This window comes from Neodiprion lecontei, chromosome 4, assembly GCF_021901455.1.
Source record: "Neodiprion lecontei isolate iyNeoLeco1 chromosome 4, iyNeoLeco1.1, whole genome shotgun sequence".
Taxonomy (NCBI): Eukaryota; Metazoa; Arthropoda; class Insecta; order Hymenoptera; family Diprionidae; genus Neodiprion; species Neodiprion lecontei.
In genome coordinates this window covers 15,020,494-15,042,520 of record NC_060263.1, presented here as the reverse complement: position 1 = coordinate 15,042,520, position 22,027 = coordinate 15,020,494, and the positions used below count along the sequence as shown (strand labels likewise).

The following is a 22,027-nucleotide window of genomic DNA, read 5'->3' as shown; positions in this document are numbered from 1 at the left end:
ACCCAGGTTGAAATTTTTTCTTATTTACTTAAGGGGGGGGGGGGGGGGGGGGGTAAGGGTTTGCACTTTCGAAAAATCGATTTTTTTGTCTTATCTTATTGTTAAACATTTCAAGAATATATTCTCAAAATTTTAAGTCGATCTGAACAAAACTCTTGAAGTTATTGTCTAGTTAGTTTCCTACCTTTTAACACTATAGCTCTCAGAGCAGGTATACAGCTTATTCACTTCTATCGTTCTGGTCCAATATCCTGTTTCGAGAATATTTTATTTAGTAAAGACAGTTAAGTAAAGCCACAAAGACATATTTTATATTTGTATGTATACTATACACTGTACAATATTTTAAAACGAGAGACGAGCGTCAGTTTGTCGTTGTACGTTCGATCGTGCGCTTGTGATTTTTTCTCAAAACTACTTTTTCAAAGTCCGTGTTCACTGCCATTTAAAAACTACTTGACCGATTCATTTCAAACTTGGTACACATTTTCTACATATAAAATACCTCCCCCCAACATTTAGTTAAAATTCTTTTTTTCACATTAAGGGGGTTTCCCACCCACAAAATGGCGGAATTTTGCGTAGAAAATAGCAGTTTACATTTTAGATGGCCACCAAAAATTTTTAAATGAAAAAAAAATAATCAAAGAACGTTGGGAGCAGGATTTGATGATACTTTGACTACATTTTAATGGTTTTTGATATCAGATAATTTCCGACTGAGATATAGTGAACACCGCAAATTGTTTTTTTTCTGAGACGTTCTGGGGCAAGCTCTGTCACCGGCTTGTTTTTCAACATTTCCGCACAAAAAAATTACAGAATATTGTTAAAAGTATACTTAATAATGTACAAAAGGTTTGACTAAATTTGCTCAATCCATACTTTTAAAAAAAATTCACAAAAAAAATTTTTTTTTTACGCTGAAACCCTTACCCCCCCCCCCCCCCCCCCGCCCCCTTAATAAGAAAGATCTCATTATAAGTGTAATACGTCACTCGAAACCTTGAGACGAGTGTTTTTCTTTAGAATTAACGAAAAGCGAAAACATTAAGTTTGGCCTATTTTTAAGAAATCTTGATATTCCTTTATACGTCATTAAATAACTATGGTAGTAAGATTTTCTTTTCATTATTCTACAAGACGTAAGTACTCAAAAATCTACATCTCATTTGCTGCCAAGTATGCGAAATACGTCTCGTAGTACGTTGCACAAGAACATTTTTTCAGTTCAGTTTTTACTTTAATTCGTATGTTGAGTAGAAAATTGGCCAAGTACTTCGTACATAAATATAAGGGTTTGACTGAAGCTAACCAAATACTTGAGAACCTAGTCTGTGATTTCGTTACTTTTTTAATAATACATTTCATTAGCAGGGCATTTTATGCTCAATTAAAATAAAGATAAAAAAATAGGATAATCGCACTTGCATCGCGCCGAAGCTGTGACGTTTTTTAATTTAAAGTTTATAATACATGTAATAGTGTAAAAATACGTGTAATATTGTGGTTGTATTTTTTCATCATGGAATTGTTTATGTAAATCGATGCACTAAATTAATGTGACCATCGTTTTAAATATGAATAAGTTATAACAGAATCCTATCGGCACCGAAATAATGATGATAATATTTCTGTTTTGTCCCACATGAGACTTTCGTGGAGTGAGGATATTTAACCGGGGATTATTTGTTGAATCGATTTTTGAAAAACTTCACTATTTATTATTGTGTCCGTTTTTTCTAATTTCGTCTACAACAACGCTAGTCCGATCGTGAGTTTGTGCATCGATACCAAGAATTTGACGTCTCTTCCACACAAGTTTTCGTTAACTGACTTGCACTAAAGAAGCACTAGTAGTTTGGTAGTATTAAAACCTATGCCACAAAGATATTACGTTAGAGCAATTGAAAACGCAGCCCTTTGCTTTTCTAGGTATATTTACTGCAGATAAACCATTCGAAGCACTGTTTTCGTATTGGTCGATTATTGTAACCAGTGCGAATTTAGGATTGGACAAGAACTTGTACCGTAAGTCTTGGTTATACGAGTGGCAATTTTGTACGTACGAGGGAAGTGGAAGCATCCAGGTATGCTTAAAATTAAACAATACGCGACCCTTCCGCACTTTGCAACCTTAGAGTCCAGGTAGGCCAGCGTGCACATCCAGCCGCCAACTGAGTCTTGTAAATGGGTAAAGGCCGTGGATAATTAAGTTGTAAAAATCCGCGCTGGCAGTCTCATATATACGACTCTTCGTTTATATAGTCGTTATTCGATATTTCTTTATTGTTTAGGGTCGTAGTTCCTTCAGCGCGGCATTATCTTGCCAGACCTTTGCCTTTTCTGTATGGCTTTACCTGACTTGCAATTTACCTTCCATGAAAGTCCCAACGGTAAAAGAATATGTAGATTAAAATAAGTCTATTTATATTGAAGAAACTGTGTAAACATATAAAAATTTCAACATCATCACGTTGAATTTTATTACAACTCACTAACAATTTATGATAATATTAATTTAGTGCATCGATTCTACATAAATAATTTCTCAAATCCCCAATCCGATCCTAGCCCTCTTAATGCTAACTACCGTGCTTAAAAAATCCGACAGAGATCCGACAGTCTGTGTCGGATTTTTTAAGCAGGGTATTGGATACCATATATAATCACTGATAGTGATCGTTTCGATAACTGTAATTTCGTCAACCTTGAATTACGCTACTTTTATAGCGATATATTTTTCATTCTATCTGAATGTATACCAAACAGACATCATTTTCAACATTAAATGGTGTCGTTAGGCCAGACATTAGGTAACGAATCCGACAACCTAAAAAAAACTTATTTGCCATACGAATTGTCATCCTTCACGATTTCAAGATACCTCACTGACATGTACCGGATGTCTTGGTGTTGCTTGGGTTGTTCAATAATCAACTAGTTTGAAACTGACGCGCAAATGACTCCTATCAATATGGCTGCCGTTCTGACCTCCCCGCCCCCCGCCCGCTGCCGTCTTTCGGGACAGCCACCATGCCGACTATACCACTTTGCGCTTCGTCCATTAGCAGTAGTCAGCGGTCGATCTCCACCAGGGGAAGTTTGTAATGGTGGTTTGTCATTTATCCGAGGTATTGGGCTAGCGTCGTCGAGATTGGTGAAAAACATTAATGTTTAGACTGAGTGGTGTGCAGTTGAGTGAAAAATGTGATCGAATTTAATTTGCAAACGTCGTGAGTTTGAGAACTAAATAACTTATCTACTTCCTATTTGAAATTTCCGTAAAATACACAGTACCCTCGATTTGGCATAGGCCCAGAAACAGGGCTAGGATTCGTTGTTAGACGTCTTTGTTAAAACTCAACAATGGGCAAATGATTTCCGTGTGAAAAACTTGGAACAATCAATTGAAACTCGCCGCTATACCTTGGTGTCAATGTATCACGGTATGAATCGCTGAATGCATCTAAATAGCCGATACTGTCAATAAGGGCGCCCATTTTGTTTACATGATGTGTGAAAGCGGTTCGGTCCTGTTCTGAAAACATTGGTCACTTATCTAGGAGGAGGATGTTCGGCCCGTCTTCCCGATCTTCATCTTATTGTTTATATTTTCGTTCTATTGTTATTATCCCTAGATCATTTTCTGTCGATTATACAATCCCTCGGATCTGCTAAAATCAGTAAATAATTTGCACGAAATGTCAAACTCACTAGATATCTTTAAAACTCTACCAATACGTATGTACACAGAACGTAACGGTCTGCAAGGCTAAATATCTCAGATTTAAAATTTTGTATACGTTTACTTTCCAGTCAGACACGTGCGTTCGTTTATCGTAGCTTACAGATAAGTTATCGAAAAAAGAACTTCCAGATATTTCAGTTGTACCGAACAGAAAGATATTCCTCCCTCCTCCTATATCCTATACCTCCTCCCTATTTTGTCTTAAACATTGTTTGGAATATCAAAAATTGCTCAAAATATTCGATAATGCTTGTTTTCGTTTTGCAGAGGTTTCACGAAAATCTGTTGAAAAATAAAAAATAACTAGGAGAATAAAGACGGACAAAAAGTGAGCCAGAAGTGCCACGCTACCGTCAAGTATGGCTGTCGACAATAATTCTGGGGGGGCACCCCGAATCATGGTATTCAGGCCGACTTACGAGGAGTTCAAAGACTTCAGCAAGTACATTGTGCACATGGAGAGCAAAGGGGCGCACAAAGCAGGGATAGCTAAAGTTATACCTCCACCTGAATGGATCCCGAGAAAGTCAGGCTACAAGCTGGAAGACCTCGACATAACGATACCAGCTCCTATTTGCCAGGTAGTTGATGGCAAGCAGGGTCTCTACCAGCAGATAAATATACAAAAGAAATCAATGACTGTAAAGGAGTACAGCAAGCTTGCAAACTCGGAAAGGTACAACACTCCGAAACACTTTGACTACGAAGATCTTGAGAGGAAGTACTGGAAAAATATAACTTACGTCGCTCCGATCTATGGCGCTGACGTCTCAGGGTCACTCACTGACCCGGAGGTCAAAGAATGGAACATCAACCACCTTGGCACGATTCTTGACTATGTTAACAAAGATTATGGAATATCCATTGACGGCGTCAATACAGCCTATCTCTATTTTGGCATGTGGAAAACAACTTTCGCATGGCATACAGAAGATATGGATCTATATTCTATTAATTATTTGCACTTTGGTGCACCCAAAACTTGGTACGCTATTCCGCCTGAACACGGACGCAGACTAGAGCGATTGGCCAATGGTTTTTTTCCATCCAGTTACCAGAGCTGCCAGGCCTTCCTTAGGCACAAAATGTCCCTCATTTCACCACAGATATTAAAGCAGTACTCGATTCCTTGGGACAAGGTACGGTAGGATATTAATTTACAATTGATGTGTATTAATGAAACTGATTCTAATGACCAACTGTTTCTCTTTTTAGATAACGCAAGAAGAAGGAGAGATCATGATCACATTTCCCTATGGCTATCACGCAGGCTTCAATCACGGTTTTAACTGTGCTGAGTCAACTAATTTTGCCACACCTAGGTGGGTCGAGTATGGAAAAAGAGCTACGCAATGCTCCTGCAGCAAGGATATGGTCAAGATATCAATGGACACGTTTGTTAAACGATTTCAACCAGAAAGGTGATGGATGGACCAGCTTAATACTTTCTCATCCTTATTTATTTGTCATTGGTGGAGATTTGTCAAAAACTAACGAAAATAAAGTTAATGGATTTTCAAAAAGTATATGATACGAGGGATATCTTGGCAGGGAATATATTATAGGTTGAAAAATGGATAAAGTAGTTGGAGAAATGTGTACAATATTTCACATTACAATTATTAATTAATTCGGCCCATCATTCTAGGTATGAGCTGTGGTTACGCGGCGAAGATATTGGGTCACATCCGGAAGATCCACGACAGACAGCAGCTCCGCTTCCATCCCAGATGGATTTACTCTGCGGTAATAACAGCAATGGGCAGTTACCCCAGAGCTACTTGGATGCTCCTAAGAACAAAAGACATCCCATTCACCGCAAGAAAAATATAGCTGGGACAAACCCACATGTTAATATGGCAGACTTAGCCAATCGTCCTGACATACCTCCAGACGTCAAGAGAGTACTGCAGGATATGGAATTGGAGGAACCTGAAGAGGCTGCGCCTGACGAACAGCAACTGCAAGTCCTCGAAGATATATGGTTGAAAGCCGGTGAGATGGGTAAGTGAACAATTGAGTCTGTTTACCATAATCGTTCAATTTATTCAATCGTTAATTTACAATGAAATTGATTCTCTAAATTTTTATACGATAGACGTGAACGAAGCAACAGTCTACGATGAAGGGTACGGTTACAATCGTAAAAAAAATCGAAAACGCAAGAAGAAACAACTGAATAAATCGGACAATCCCATAAAACGAAAGTCAAAGACGAAGAAGAATACAAGTAAATTAAATCCCACCTCATATGCTGCTAGCAACTCGGAATCTGATATGAAACATAGCGATATAATGAACATTATTGAAGCTTCCGTTCCATGTCTTGTGCTGACCAATATCAAGGGCAAGAATCCCGAAATTTTGACTCAATCCAAAAAAAGCGACGACAGTAGCATCGATGTCACAATAGAGAGTGTTGTTAAAGAAAACGAAAACGAGTCTGTAGGCGATAAAGCTAATGACAACCCTAACGATTCTGAGATTTCAGTAAAACCAGCTAAGCAGAAAAGGAAATACGTCAAACACAGTGAGTCTAAAAAGGTCAAGCAGAAACACGGCACCAAGGGTAAACATAGAGCAAATATTCCATTGCTCACAGCCATGGAACCCCTGGATATTTCTGACATAAGTGTACAACGGAAACTCACTTCGATGCCAAGTCTAAAGGCATCCAACACAAAAGACATGTCCATCGGTCAGAGTAAGGTCAACTCCTTACCCGGAAATATTATTTCAGTTGGGAATGAATTCAGCATGACCACCATGAGGAATAAGACTGTAGTTAATATCACAAATGGCGGACAAGTACAGGGTTCTAATCACATGATGGAAAAAGATTTGGATAAGGCTATAGAGAGATACAATGAAGGTATTTCAAAACTTGCAGAGAGCAAGGGTAATTTTGCAGAATCGATACATATTGATTCTTTAGAAAATACGAGCAACGCATTCACCAGCTCGTGTCCAAATTCGGTCAGTGGTTCGCAAGAGTTTACAATAAATTCAGCTAACTTGACTGATAACACTTCAGGATCGAAGGTTTCATCTCAAGTAAAGCCTGGCCGAAATACTGCTCGTAAAAATATATTGAAAGCTGCAAAACTGACTCCAGCTATATTGAAATCATCAGCCACAAAAAGGAATCCAACATCCATAAAAACGGTGAACTTGGTGAAATCCGAAGAGGAAAAAGACATCTCAAATGCAGCCGATGGGCTTTTGGTTCTGCAACAAAATTCCTGGGAGGCTGTTCAAAAGAATTCCAACTCTCCGATTACGTACATCAGTGTCGGGAGTCCTGAGCCGAGAGATACCCCTCCAGAGTTGAGTCCACAGACGAATTTGAGTAAACCGCAAAATTTAACGTTTAGAAGTATGGCGCAGCCTCTGTGCTCCATGACTTTGGTGAAGAGAGAGTTGAAGGACATGAATGTGACCGTTCTTGAAAATCAGGACTCGTCATTGAAAGAAAGGGCGCAAGGCACTGGCATGGAAATCAAAAAGTCTCCTAATAACATAATGACCATGTACAACACGCCAGAGGTAGAGAGATTTATGCAAGGTGGCACATCAAGGAGTATTCAATTACAAGGTTCAAAGCTTGTTAGGCCTGTACAGCAGGGCACAAAAATTATTCAAATGTCAAATGGTGCGAAAATGTTTGTGCCTGATAAGCAGGAGACTAGAATACTTTATGGAACCGATTTTAAGCGAAAGCCACCAAAACTGCAGAACCAAAGTACTATTCAGACTGCTATCAATTGCGCAAGTTTGAAGCCACCCATTCTGTCTTGTTCCGAAACAACAATTACCAAAGTAATCACGAGTAATTCACCTCGCACAATGTCCAGCTGCTCCTCTCAGTCAGCAATAAAATGTAGTAGAGCTACGCTGACATCGCCAACATGCTCTGGTAATTCTTTTAAAACTGACAGTTTGTCGTCGAACTTCTTCAAAAATAACGAAAATAAATCAAGCAATGAGAACTCAGTTTTGCTTGAGCTGATTACAAGTCCGTTGGATTCAAGCCAAAATTACCTTTCCAATCAGGCTATTCAATACAAGCCATCTTATAACGATGATTCTAGCGAAACTAGTATCAGAAATATGTTACAGTCGTATAATTCTATGACTAGAAATCAGCATAGCATAATTCTAGCACAGGAAGATTTGGAGCCTCTGACGAATGAGCAGTGCATGCAAAGTGTGTTGGAAAACCTTGACTCGGATTTGAAAATCTGCGAATTAAAAGAATCAAAGCTGCAGTCATCATGCAGTAATCCACGTCTAACAATAATGACTTCTACCGGGGAGAACAGAACGCCAGTCAGCAAATGCCCACTGAAAACAACGAAATCTCATTCACCGACTAAAAGAAATTACAAAGAGAAAGCAAAGGCAACTGGTAACGTTGAAAAGAAGACCATTTCTCCTTCGAAAACTCAAGATATCACTAAGCCTCTGCCAGCAAACGTAGAAGACCACAATCATTTGTCAAATGTATCGAATAACTCCATCAGCTATCCAACACCAAACTCACAGCCTGTAATACCAGGACATATGATGGAAATGCTATATCCAAGCGTTCCTGATGACAATCTACTCCAGGCCTTCAATGACTACTGGAGCACTCAGGTTTCCCACTGTGCGATTTGTTCAGCATTCGCCACAGCGGCCACGGGAGGCGGCAGAGCAATGACATCTGATTGGAAATATTGCACGACGATCAATTTACCAGACACTTCACCAATTTGGGTAAGTTTAATCAATAGTTGAAATTCAATAAATTTAATATATTTGACCTAAATCCTTTGTCTACTTGAGCTGAATCGTCAATAGTCACTAGATAAAATTTTTCGTCATAATTTAAACAGGTATCCTCGAATACTTTTGCTGCCAATTCAAAGGAACAAGGTACGGAACCAGAAAAAAACAAATTATTAAGCTGCAGAAAGTGTCACGTTACCGTTCATGCTTCCTGCTATGGAATCAACGTCTTACCCACAGACTTACAGAATTGGGCTTGTGACAAATGCAGAGCTGGTATGGTACATGTTGTAAGTATTATGAGATATTTTTAACATTCACTTTCATGTAAAATTTTTAACATACCTTGATATAGAGTGCGAGAAGTGAGTTTGGACACATTATTCAACAGTGTAATGATTACTATTTTTTAGATGTGCTGCTTGTGTCCTATGCGAGGTGGTGCTGTAAAGCGAACTAGCGACGGTAGATGGGCTCACATTCTGTGTGCCCTTTTACTGCCGGGTGTTACCTTCAAAGATCCAATCAATAAGGATCCTATCAACGTCCTAACAATTAAAATCGAATTGTTGAAACAACAGTGCGGCTGTTGCGGTCAACGAGACGGTGCTTGCCTCAGCTGCGATCATTGTGAGGCCTACTTCCATCCATCCTGTGGCCTTATAGCTGGTGCGACATTTGCTGTACCAATATTTGACTCCTACAAGTTACAGGTTTGTAATTTTTTTCTGTTTGTTTTCAATTTTTTTCTGTTTGTTTTCAATTCTTGCATTGATGAGGACAGATTTACATTTTTCAAAACCTATGTTTATATGAATATGTGACACGAAGTTTCGCCTCGAAGTTTTGTGAATGTCACCCCTTTGAAATATTTCTCATATACCTTCATTTTCGTTCAGATATCCTGCCACAGGCACAATAATGAAAAGGAGAAAATTCCAATGGTGAGACAGGGAGAGGCAGTATGGGCAAAGCATCGCAATTCCCGATACTACAGAGCGAAAATCGACTCCATAAACGACACGCTCTTTTACATGGTCACTTTCGATGATAACAGTTTTCGCGACGATTTATATCCTTCGGATATCATTGTGAGTTTATCATCGCTGAGTAATTGATAAGAGTGTCAAGAATGAAATGCTTCAACCGCCAATTGGTAAATCTAAAAATTTTTATCCCTCTTTTTTTAGAAACTTGAATCGGGAAATCATCCTACGATCGGAAGCTCAATCATGGTCAAGAGGCCAGACGGCCAGCCGTACAATGGTACTTTTGAAGGCACGAACCATCGGATCATGTTCACGGTGAGATATTTTCGCGCGAATATATATACAAAATAGAAAAGGGTGGCCACACGCTTAGAACATCTGGAAAACCTCGAATTGTTAGGAAATTTTTTATTTGGTCATGGAAAAAAATGAAATTATAAGTTTGCTATCATGGGAATTAGAAATTATTCTTTGAGGTACTAAGTTCACTTTTGTTCGTCAAAAAACAAATTGGCTTGAACTAACTCTTTTGTACATTATATTTTTCTTCAATTCGAATTGAATTTGAACCGAATATAGAGTTAATAAACTGAAAGATTGAGGTTTTAGTAACTTATTAGAACTGGGAAAATATCAGGGAAAATTAGGTTTTAGGTCCTAAAAAACCGGGGAAAGTCATGGAACTTTTTTCCCAAAAATTTGTGGCCACCCTGTACAACGAACTGCCATCCATTTTCGTCAATTATTCAATTGAAAAGAACAGTCACTGACTAACTACGTTTCCTTCAGGTGGTCTTCGAGGATGGTTCTCAATTGCTTCTGAAACGTACAGACATCTACAGTCTGCAGGAAGAGCTGCCGAAGCGAGTAAAATCGAGATTGGTGAGTATATTATTGACGTTTGATTGATAGTTAGAAGCGTACTGATAGATTGCCTGAATCGTTTTTCTCCTTTTAGCTCCTTTTGCAGCAAGGCAATAAAGACATGACGTCATTCTAGGTAGAGTTGTTTGAGAGAGAGATGAATAGGTTGATAGATTTTGCAGAAAAAAAGAATACTTGCATTTATTTGAAAGAAGAGCTTTTTTTTAACGTATCAACTTATGTAGGACGATTGACGATGCAGCTGGTATTTTTCTACACGTTAGTTGATAGCATAATTTTAAAGAATTTAAAAAACCTTGCAGATCACTTGTAGAATCGAAACGTGCTGTATCTTTGTGCACAATATTTTTATTCGCTTTAATTCTCCCTTTACCCACATCTGATTTTGTTTCCTGCACTGAATTACCACAATATTGTTGTTCTCATGATGCATCTAGTTTTTTTAATTGATTTAATATTATTTCTTTGGTGTACTAATTTTTGTGATTTTATTTTCTCTGTTTGTTCTCTGTTTCTTTTATTTGGCAAAGTCATTCGCAACCGATATGAAGTATCGGTATCATCTCTACGGCACCGAGGGCGAATCAAAAACGCCGAGGAAAATCAAACCAGTCAAGAAACACGAATAACCTTCAATTAATTTTGACCTATCGTAAAAGAAAAGTAAAAGAAACAAACTAATGAAAGAAAAGAAAAATAACCTGGTTAGAACCTCGGATTAATTTCCAAATATTTTTATAATAACTTCGAAGTTATTCAAATGAAAGTAATCACAATTATTCAGTGATATTTAAGTAGAATTTTCTGATTACACAATATTTGTACGCTACGTTTTTTTCTTTTTTCATATACTACACAACCGTCCATGCCTGTTTGTTAGATTAGATGTTTATACAACACTTTGTAACGTACGCTGATGCATGGAATTTGATACCTCCTTAAAGTGGTCTATGATTAGCATTCGAAAATTTAACAGATCTGTAACGGATAATAACCGTTACCGGCATTCCTTATCCGCTGTAATACATTCAGAGAGAAATCATTTTAATTATTTATTCTTCTAAATGCCTATTTATCGGTAGCTGAATTTTGCGTGAAATAGAATATTGATATTGCGGCAGTCTAAGTGAAATAGTAATCGATTTTTTCGCTTGATTTTCTTTGCAATATGAATTATTGATTGCAGTGATTCCTGGGAAAGGTGATGGCTCGATGAGTCTATTAGCATAAAACGTTCTTTTAAATGTCGTATAGATTATTATTAGTATTTTCATTTGAATAACTTGATGTTAATTGAATGGATCCCTCGGAAATAGAATATTGTACGAAATAAATTGTGCTGAATAGCATTAAAGCTATTATTGAAGTGTACATACATCGAGGTATCGTTTTAAAATAACGGACTGGAATATACCTAGATAATTAATTAGTATTGTAATTCTTCATCAGTGAAGCCCACCGATTAATTTGCAATTAAAGGTAATAATTAATTTATACCATTGGTGAATATATTTTCATCTATTCTTGTCATTTGTACCTGTAGAAAAACTTTAAGGTGTGAATGAGTTTTAAAGCAGAACTAGAGCCAATTAGAAATACAGAAGAATAATCAATTGCGTATACTTGAAAACCCTAAATACCCGAAATATACAGAGAATTGTAATCCAAATATTGAACCAGTTTAGTATTTCCCAACTTTTGCCACCACTTTTTTACAATTGATTGTTAAGAAACCTTCATACAAAGAAATAGTGTACTGATTTACAAGTGTTTCGAAACCACTTATTAGTATCTACTTTCTGTATAAACGTTGCAGAGCATCAAATCGGAACGAGTTTCTTATTGGGGTACCGGATCACAGTCGTAATCATCAAGGTTGAAAGTGTTCAGAATGCGAATTGCAATTGAAGGTGAACAGACATTAACATGAAAAATAAAATCATTATACAGAAAATATCACTATCTACTTTCTTCTTTACAATTCTAAGGGAGAAAAAAAAGTGAACAGATTCTACGAAATTAGGTTGGAAGCAAAAATTAATATACAGGTATATTGAGAAGTGTACGAAACGGAGGAAAAATATTTATTACATAGATATACCTAAAATAAGAATAATACACATTTACATAATTATGTAACATGGTTTGCTATAGGTGATGATTATATTTAATTTTATCGTGTATATGTATACAGCTGGTAATAATATATCTATATTATCTGTATTAATCATATAGATTGATGAATCAGACAGTTTCAGTGATGATTCGAATATCAATACAAGAATGAACTATTAATATTTACTTTTTTTTTTCTTTGACATTTCATTATAACAACAGAGATTGGGATCACATTAGACTCTGTCATAAAAAGCAAATGCTTATTATTTTGCTCATGGTTACATTAGTAGTTGCGTGTCTTTCAAACACGCCCCTAGTGTGTTTAAATTGTGTATATTTGTACACCGATAACCACCGTTTAATTTACTTACCTAGAAATTACGTTTATGTATATGCCACAAGAACTTGGTCTATTATTTTCAAATTGAATGCAACTAGTGTATACGATATGATTGCAATAGTTTCTTCAGTTGTGTAGCTTTGAAAATAACCTTAGGCGTTGAGATGTTGATCTATATTAAGTTTTAGCATAATTTTGTTGCATCCTAACGTCAAAGAAGAAGACGTGCCTAATTGTCGATGTTTCAAATGTTTAATAAGTAGTAATTATTGAAAAATGCGTGATTCTAAGGATGACAAAAGTAATTTATTATAAAATACTGCAATCGTGTATGCATTCAGTATAACGAATGTAGCAATAGTTTATATTTAATTAAGTTGATACGGTAAGTTTATTAAAAATGTGCTGTAAACCAAATTGATGCGTGTGTTTTGAAATTTCAATGCGTCGAATTGAATGTAAATATATCATAATGACGACGTAAGTGACAAGCTATCACAATTAGCATTGATTATCGAATTGAATTTCAAACATGCGAAATTCGAATTACAGTACTCAAAAACAGGATTAATTATCGTTTCTTATTAACATAACGTTAACATTCACCTATAGTTTATAAATATTTTCTTGATCACTTGAACGATTAGTTGTGAAAATAATATGCTTTAGAGACTTCAAATGCAAAATATATGTGTGTAAACGAAACAACGGTAGTATTATTAATCATCATTTGTAATAAGTTAAACCTAGTACACACTTATACTTGTAAATAGTGTTGCGTTTATTTAAGCTTACTATTTAAATTATTCTTATTATTAATAATAATATTGTATAGTCACTAGTTTTAATAGCTTGGAGTCCGAATGTATTACTATGTAACTTTCAATAGTATAACTTAAACAGATATACTTTTAAATATTTTTAAACTAAGTTTCACGAGCAAAATAATGGTATAATAATTTCATTTCAATTAAAATTTGTTTTATATATCATAGACTGTATTTTTTCAGTTTTTTTTGTCCGTGCCTCTGTATGTCTGATGATTAATAATAAATATCTCCTCGATCTTTTTCTTTTTATTTAGACATTTTAAGTCATTTAGACAAGTTTTTTTATAATCGACAGAATGTAAATTGAGGCAAAATTTTCAGAGCTGATAGTTTCTTCTGGAATACACGTTAATTAGAAAAACATTATTGATAATATTTATCGTCTTTTGCTTAGAAGAACATAACAAAAGGATACAAATTCATCATACTGGTGTTGATTTGGATCTACATGAGTTTTTCTTACGTGCATTTGATTATAATGTTGAAAAATAATCAAATTTTTACAAAGTTATTTGATCAATGTTAACGCAGCTCACGTTGTACTTTGAAAGTTGACAAATTCAGTTTTTAGGTGGTATTTTTTCTCGGGCCCTTCATCCCTTTACTTTTATCCTTATCACTTCTACATTCCCAAAGGCCACTTCTAACAAATCTTTGGGCCACTTCTCTGTTTACTCTAGGCATTATGGTGTCCCTGTCTTTGATTTGTTTTGCCCGGGCCATATATTGTTTCAATCTCTCGTTTTCAGACTTGATTTCATGCTTCATTGGATCCTCACCTGAAAATTGTGATATTCTTTAATGACTAAGCATGAAGATACACATGATAGTTGATTGAAAATGTGAAGCCAAACCTTCGAGTCGCAAGTACATCCAAAACAGTGTGTTCAAACTGTATGACATTAACAAGTTATACTTCAATTTATCAGAATTTGAAAGCTTCTCGTAGAACTCGGGGTTAGTAGCAAGTTTCAGATGGTTATTTATATCATCTGTTGATTTGTGAAAGTTTTTAACTTTCGCAACAAGATTAGCATCACTGGCTAATTCTTTAAACTCAACTTCCATTCTGCTAAAACTTGATAAAAACGTGGATTGCTAGAGTAATTCACAAGTTTATGAAATTCAGTTAGAAGAAATTTTAGCTTGAATATTTCCCCTCAAGGTAATAGATTATCAGAACCAACTGAAGAATTGCAGATTACGTGTTCCTATCCTAAAATCCGTTAGAATGATACCAATAAGACTACTCGTAAGCCTACGGGGCATGGAGCTTCTAGCATAGACTTATAAAGATAGACTGAGTGCTCCTATAAGAGGCACTGACAATTACATATAAAGGACAGAGATATACCGGGAGTACTGCTCTCTCTTTTCAATCGGCGTCATGGCGGGAGGCAACGGAGTAGTGGAAGTGGACAGCTATAGATATAGGCGCGTAATTTCGCCTCATTCTCCTCTACCGCCTCGATCCGCGAAGCAAATATCGTCAAAAAGAGAAAGGAGTACTCTCGGCATATTTCTGTCCTTTAAATGTTTGCATTAAACGGCTCATAAGAGTGCTCTGTCTATCTTTATAAGTCTATGGCTTCTAGGCTCCATGCTAAGACCGTGCTCCATGCTAAAGCACGGTCTTACATAACAGGTCTGGCAACACCTGGCAACGAAGCCAATTTTCTGCAGAGCGACGTGATTCTCTTGTTGTCCGTGGTTTTTAGTGTTTGAAATAGCCATGTCGCGGCGCTGTTATCTAGGGATGTACGTGGGGTAGAGATGAAAATGTGTCACCGTAATTATATTTGAAATGAAGCATATAACCTAAAATCAGCGCGTGCGTCATACTCACGGTCTTACATACGCGTGAAACGCTGTTGCGTTTAAAAAAAAAAGATGGTTAAACCGTGTGCGGTACTGCGGTGTAAAAAATTATCGAAATTAGTTAACCAATAAAAACAACACAGTTTCTTTAAATAACATACGTTTATTTCATTTATTACCTTCGTAGATTTATTATTCGTACATACACATGAAATTTATATATTTTTTTCCTTAAAATGAACGAGATTGATATAGATAATTTGTTTACATTCTTATCTAATATTTAAGTTATAACCCCGCTTGGGGTTTAATCAAGCTTGGTGGTTTATTCGGTTAGGTCACCGCCTGAATTAATTCAAACGCAAGCGATACAAGTATTCCATAACTTGATAAGTAAATCATAAATTTCAATAATGACGGCTGAAAATAGGAAACGGAGATGATACTCTTTGCCTCTAGTCTCCATACATATATCATTCATAATAATTATATCATACTAATATTTATATTGACTACTTTCGTTCATAACGATTCATTACTTTTGATAATAATATTATTATTAGGTTGGCGCTACATTGCGCACGCGTTGATTATCCATCCCTCGATCACAACGTCGACCTGGCGGCCACAAAATGAGATAAATAACCGACCGTGAAATGAACCACCCCCACTACCTTCGTTGCCAGACCTGTATGTAAGATCGTGCTTTAACTCTTTTAAGCTATGACCAGCCCCCTGACACTCACCACTGCTCGTATGCTAAAAAATTGTACGCATCTTGTCCCCGTTTTTTCGTTCCTCTACGTAGCGCTAGTAGACTTCTGACACAATCGCTGCCCTCGCTGACCGCGCGCAAGCTCGTCAGGTAACTACTAGCGCCACTAGTGGTGGAACTTGGCGGCAGAATCGAGGGACATTTTGCGAACCACTTTTAGCAGCGTATGTCAGGGGGCTGCACTTATATATATATATCAGTGGGGGGCTGTCTATAGCTCCAACGCGGAAACCGCCATTTGCAAATTGTCTTCAACATGGCCGTTATGCCGGACGCGGAGGGCATGGAGACTAGTGTGAAGGAGTCCGAACCACGGTCTTACATACAGGTCCGGAAACTAGTAGGGTGGGGAATGACTCAGATAATGAGGCAGAACCGTGGTTATTGTCTTCGCCGTCTGCAGCGCTGCCCCCTTGGGGTGAGTCAATCATAAATCAGATCCGAACAGCTGATTTTTCGGAATCAACAATCCTGAATAACACTCAAAAATGAGGAAAGATGTGAATAAAAAATGATTGAGATGTTTACTAGCATTCCATGGCGGGCGTAATAATTGTTTTATTTTAACGGAATCCTCAAATGTTTAAGTCAATAAAATCCATAAACATCAAGCGAGGGCTCACAACTTTTGAGACAGTTTGACACACACTTTACGCTGAGTTATGAACTGTCAAGACCTTCGATGAGCAGGTTATCTTATCGGTATATATCTATATCTATCATACCCCGGGCCAATGACGCCCCTAGCGGATAGATGAGAAACAAGATCGTATGCCTCACTAACGGTGACATCCCCTACCACTCAAAAGTGCCGGAGTTACCAGACCTGTATGTAAGACCGTGGTCCGAACGCATATGGCGGAATCGTCGAAAAGTGGTTCGTGAAAGTGATGAAAGATCTTGTAGTTCGAGATGTATCCGCAAGCGATACCAGCGCCTGGTTACGAATAGGATACAGAGTTGAGGATCGACGATTCAAAATTACCGCGCTGACGGAGCCCGCAGTGGTAGCGCTGCTAGGTGGTTATAATCCGCGGATCGTTCATCACTTTCACCGACCATTTGGCTAGCATTGCGTTCGGACTCCTTACCTCTAGTCTCCATGGCGGAGGGTCTGGAGCGATCGGAACGCCACCTGGATGCTATATGAAAAAAGGTGCCACATTCGTAGTCACAGTTTGTGCTCCTCTTTAATGCTCCGTGGGAGTAACTGTGACGTCGGAACGGTACATGGTGGAAATTTCCAGATGTTAGACACCGGAATCGTTCACACAGCTACAGTTAGACTCACATCAGTAGTTTGGGTCACCGATTACCGATAAAGTATTGAAATACACCGGACAACGGGCATTCTGTCGCTCTAATCGAACGAACCGAGGAAGGAGTAATTATTGGATAAAAGATTTAATTAATTGGCTTACCTTTTCGAGAATATTCTGGATGTGATGACTTGCAGCGTAGATTGGTGAGAGGATTTAGCGGAATAACTGACTCTAATATATTGGGATACTTTGATTAACTTTGATTTATTTTATAAGTTCAATGTTTAAAGTCACAAAAACGGAGTTGCTTAGTGTAAGATCTTAAATTAATACGACAAAATGGAGCTGAAAGCTCGCTGGACTTTTGGGCAGAGTAACGTTGTATGAAAAGTTTAAATGCAAAAGGCAAAAGGATTTTACCGCGAAACTGTACCGGAACAAGATGACGAATCTGGTGGTAGAAACCAAGAGGACGATCCGATGATCGGTCGCCGTTTTTATAGGTGTCGATCGTTGCGCAGAACGATCCCCTTCTTTAGATTTTGTCAACTTTTGCGCACCTTCCCCTTTTTCTAGAAATTATAATTAGGGCACGACATCTTCGCCGTATGCACGCCTGTGATCTTAGGACTTTAGCTATTACTATATTGCAAGCTTTTACATATGGTATAACGCTGCGCTGGTGGAGTCGTGTAGGTGCGGGGTCGTTGTTCTGTAATTTTCCATTCTGCGTGGGCTTTGTTGTTGGGGCGCAAGCCCCCTTTGGCCCCTCGGCTGCCGTGCTTCTTCGCCCCTGTGGCGTGCTTTCAGCAGCTATTTCCTGATATGGTAATCGCAGTGCGTATGCGCTAGTGGTGACCCATGTTTCGTGGTGTATGTTAGTGCTGTGTGCATTTTCGGGGTCACGATGCGCTGAATTCTAGTTCCTGTTTACTTCTTAAGTATTCCTACTATCCTGTTCGTTACAAAGTCTATATATTAAGATTGTCATATTGGTTACTCGTCGTTTGTTAGTTTTATAGCGTGTAACTATATAAAATTGCATATGTATCATAATTGATTACTGTCGTTATTCACCTGGAGTACAATAGCGATTGTTTATCAGACATAGTTGCTATTTGCTTAACATTATTAGAATCGCGCTGCTGCGAATATTCTTAGGTGTTTGTGTTATAACTATCTTAACAGATTTAGGGTATTTAACAATTTGATAATTCGTAGTTTTAGAGCAGGTTTACATGTGTGCTTTCGTATGTAATTCTCTTCTGTAATTATTAATTCTTATATTGATATAAATCGGCTTGGAAGCTTCTAGAACGTTTTTCTTATGTTTGTTGGTTGCCTGTTACTGGGCGTTGCCACGTGTGTATCCTTGAGTTTATTGCGAGTTGATTTACCTTCGATCGTTTCGTCGGTAAGTTTCCTAATGTGTTCTCTAGATGAGGCTCTGTATGGCTTCACATTGGAGATCTGCATTGCCTTCAGAACGTTGCGCGTGTTGCCTACAATACGGCGTTACGGAGAAGAGTATAGTTCATGCTGGATAATTAGTATTCACGGTTTTGAAGGTTTTGCAGTCTCTGGTTTTATGGATTATTGCAGCAGTGCTATCTATATATTATATTGGTTATACATTTATGTATGGTTTTACAGTCTTCTATACTCCAGGCTATATGGTATAGCGTAAGTTGCTTATAGTATAGCTCTCAGCTCCGAATGCACAAATGGCATTGTCGAGTGCTATTTAATAATTGGATATAATCGTGTTAGTTAATTATGGTGTTATTATGATAGTGATATATAATAACGTATAATAATATTATAGCTCTTTGTAGTGCAAAGATCTCGTAACATGGTTTTTAAGCTTTGGTTAGTGAATGTCATAGTTATTTCCATTTAGGGATATTCCAAATAGTTAGACAGTTGTTATAATCCCTTATGGTTATAAGGTTCTCGTACTTCGAGTTTGGTTAGTTGATAAAAGTAACATGCAGTAATAATAGTCGATAAAACATACGGACGTTCCGGTCGAATGTTACAGTAACCATGCTGGGTGCTTTCCATTTACTGACTCAAGACGACTTGTGTCGCTATTTCTGTTGTATTCCTTTGCCCAGATTGGCCGGTTACACCAGAAATAGCGACACAAGTCGATTTGAGTCAGTAAATGGAAAGTACCCACTGAGATTAACAGAGAGTTCAGTGGTAGGGGCATGGTGTAAAAATAAGAGGTGGTCCGACTTCCCTATACTTCCTGTGTGAGGCAGAGATGAGTAAGATCTCCAACGCACGGCTTTTCGTAATACCAGCTAGGTTGGAGCGTCGACGTGACACCTAGGCGGCCACGCACCGAAGGTGGCCCATTTCCGACCTGACACCTAGGCGGCCATGCACCGAAGGTGGCCCACAATCGTGTGCCAGGTATGAAGTTAGGCGCGCTCGCAGAGTATATATAGATATACTCGGTCGATCGAGCAAGTGGTTGCCAATCGCATCCTTGTCCCCGCTCGCACAGATGTTTCCGGGAATGGAAGAATTGGGATTTTTTTTGTTTCAATTACGAATGTCAGCGAATAAAAGTATCTCCAGATTTGATAATTTTGGATTCAATTAGCGGACGCTGAACTAAAATAATTAACCATTCCCAGCCCGAATACTTTTTTTTTTAATAAATATCGTTTTTTTATTGATTTGAAAATATGTGACGCCTGGTGTTCTCGAATATTTGTACACGCAGTCTATGGAAAAATATACGCAGCCAGCTCGATAACATTTATGCAAAATATGCAATGGGCAAGTGGTTGGGGGAAATTTTTTTTTCTAGAACTGAATCTTGCAGAGAACCATCAGCGAATTCCAAGCAAGCTCCATAAACATACCGAGCAAACGCGCGATCACGGACGTACCTGTGGTGTGGCTGAGTGCATACCATATGAGGATGAATTTTCAATCACAGGTTTTTGCGCGAAGTTTTCCTGTATTTAAGTTAATTACTGCTGCCTTTGCTATAATACTGCATTCAAGTCTTAAACAAAACACTAAAAAAAACAAAATGTTGGATTGAGCTTAAAATTTAAGCCGGAGTTACATAAACTAAGATAATTACAAGTGCAACATTGTAAATATTGTACATTTATTGTTCATCTAAATAAATATGGTTTCCACCTTGAAAAAAAAAAAAAAAAAAAACATGAGGATGGAGTGATGCGGGACACGGGTTCGATCGCAGTTCACTCTTTTCTTTTTTTTTCTTCTTAGATTCGATCCCGGATTTTTTTTGTATTTTCGGAGAGAAAAAACAAATGAAAGAAAGAAAATTTCGAGAGCCGGTCGATTTTTTCCTTCTTTCCTTTTGCTTTTTTTTTTACTGAACCCACCTTTTTTGTAGTGGGGGTAACCCAGAAGAGAAATAAGAAATGAAAAAAAACAATTCCGAGAGTGTGTAGATTTTTTTCCACTTTTTTTTTTTTATTTTCTTTATTTGGTAACCCGGAAGAGAAAAATTTCAGCTATCTCTCTCGCAATCATGTGTCGGCTGATCAATCCTCGCGTGCTCTTAGTAAAGAACATATATGTGTATATATATTATATATATTGTTATAAAGGGTGAAATCATCAATCACCCTTGTTATCGCTTTTCTAATGATCTAGTAGTCATCTTAAACTGGAGCTTTCATATGTCTTAAAATGAATAAGGTTGCTGGTCAACAATTATTATTGTAGAAACAGTCAGTCTCTAGACTTTAAAAAGGGAACTTCGTGACCAAATACATCCATTTTCTTTCTAAAATATTCCTTGATTTGTGAGACTTCTTTGGCTCGGCGTTCGCTTAAATCGCACAGAGAACCCTTTGATTCTCTCAGTCCTTTCTTCATTTCCTCCGTTGTTACACTGGTGTCAGAAGTGGGATCTCTTCTGTGCCATTTGAATGGATTTTGAGTGAAAAGAAGTATATAAAAAAATGCAAAGATCTCCTCTGACGAGACCATCACGCGCGGGGCGACGAGCTGCCGGACGTGTTTCGTCGTGCCAACGCTCTCCTGAACCAGCGTTTCCTCCGATTTCTCCTCATTTGGAAGCTGAGGTTCAGCCCCAGCCCAAACTAGCTCTCTGGGCAGAGCTCATCCGAAGGAATCAAGATTTGCTGATGCGACAGATACAGCAGCAACAACAACATCAGCAACAGCAACAACAACAGCAGCAACAGCAGCAACAAGAACAGCAGAATCTTCTGCACGAACTCCTCTCCCAACAACGTCAACAACAGGAAATCGTTTCCCAGGCGCTGATCGGGATCCTGCAAGGTGTGCAGAGGCTACAGGAGCGGCCGCAGGAACTCCTAATTCGCCCAATCCCGTCCCCAGGTAGAAGGACTTCTCTTCCTTCTGTCCCAGTCCCAGCTACGAGGACCTCCATTCATTCAATTCCGGTTCAATCAAGGTGTGACGCCATTTATGGGGAAGGCGAAATTTCCCCTGTTGCTAATAA

General features: G+C 37.9%; 2 protein-coding genes across 5 annotated transcripts; one reads left to right on the top strand and one right to left on the bottom strand.

The window, feature by feature from the left end:
• The first annotated feature begins 3,076 nt into the window (after nucleotides 1-3,076).
• Nucleotides 3,077-12,622, top strand: LOC107225101 (lysine-specific demethylase 4C). 4 transcript variants are annotated; one of them, XM_046736576.1, is made up of 12 exons: nucleotides 3,077-3,449; nucleotides 4,019-4,890; nucleotides 4,967-5,172; nucleotides 5,400-5,755; nucleotides 5,850-8,509; nucleotides 8,629-8,811; nucleotides 8,935-9,234; nucleotides 9,421-9,612; nucleotides 9,712-9,825; nucleotides 10,300-10,392; nucleotides 10,469-10,510; nucleotides 12,212-12,622. In XM_046736576.1, the coding sequence occupies exons 2-11, from the start codon at nucleotides 4,111-4,113 to the stop codon at nucleotides 10,508-10,510; spliced, it is 4,926 nt and encodes a 1,641-aa protein (XP_046592532.1). In that variant the 5' UTR covers nucleotides 3,077-3,449; nucleotides 4,019-4,110; the 3' UTR covers nucleotides 12,212-12,622. The 4 variants fall into 4 exon arrangements, with proteins under 4 accessions (XP_046592532.1, XP_015520923.2, XP_046592531.1 ...); XM_015665437.2 differs by lacking the exon at nucleotides 10,469-10,510; XM_046736575.1 differs by lacking the exons at nucleotides 10,469-10,510; nucleotides 12,212-12,622 and adding an exon at nucleotides 10,926-11,889 and having other exon boundaries at nucleotides 3,077-3,236.
• Nucleotides 12,623-12,708: 86 nt separating this feature from the next.
• Nucleotides 12,709-14,968, bottom strand: LOC107225100 (nuclear nucleic acid-binding protein C1D). The gene is made up of 2 exons (XM_015665435.2): nucleotides 14,538-14,968; nucleotides 12,709-14,462 (listed from the first exon to the last, which is right to left on the bottom strand). The coding sequence occupies exons 1-2, from the start codon at nucleotides 14,749-14,751 to the stop codon at nucleotides 14,251-14,253; spliced, it is 426 nt and encodes a 141-aa protein (XP_015520921.1). The 5' UTR covers nucleotides 14,752-14,968; the 3' UTR covers nucleotides 12,709-14,250.
• Nucleotides 14,969-22,027: the final 7,059 nt, after the last annotated feature.

Excerpts from the sequence above, each read along its gene's own strand:
- LOC107225101 (XM_046736575.1), top strand. The coding sequence starts at position 4,111 with ATGGCTGTCGACAATAATTCTGGGGGGGCACCCCGAATCATGGTATTC. Across the intron at positions 5,756-5,849 it reads GTTGAAAGCCGGTGAGATGG|ACGTGAACGAAGCAACAGTC; the intron begins GTAAGTGAACAA and ends TTTATACGATAG. Across the intron at positions 9,613-9,711 it reads TATATCCTTCGGATATCATT|AAACTTGAATCGGGAAATCA; the intron begins GTGAGTTTATCA and ends CTCTTTTTTTAG.
- LOC107225100 (XM_015665435.2), bottom strand. The coding sequence starts at position 14,751 with ATGGAAGTTGAGTTTAAAGAATTAGCCAGTGATGCTAATCTTGTTGCG. Across the intron at positions 14,463-14,537 it reads GATGTACTTGCGACTCGAAG|GTGAGGATCCAATGAAGCAT; the intron begins GTTTGGCTTCAC and ends CACAATTTTCAG.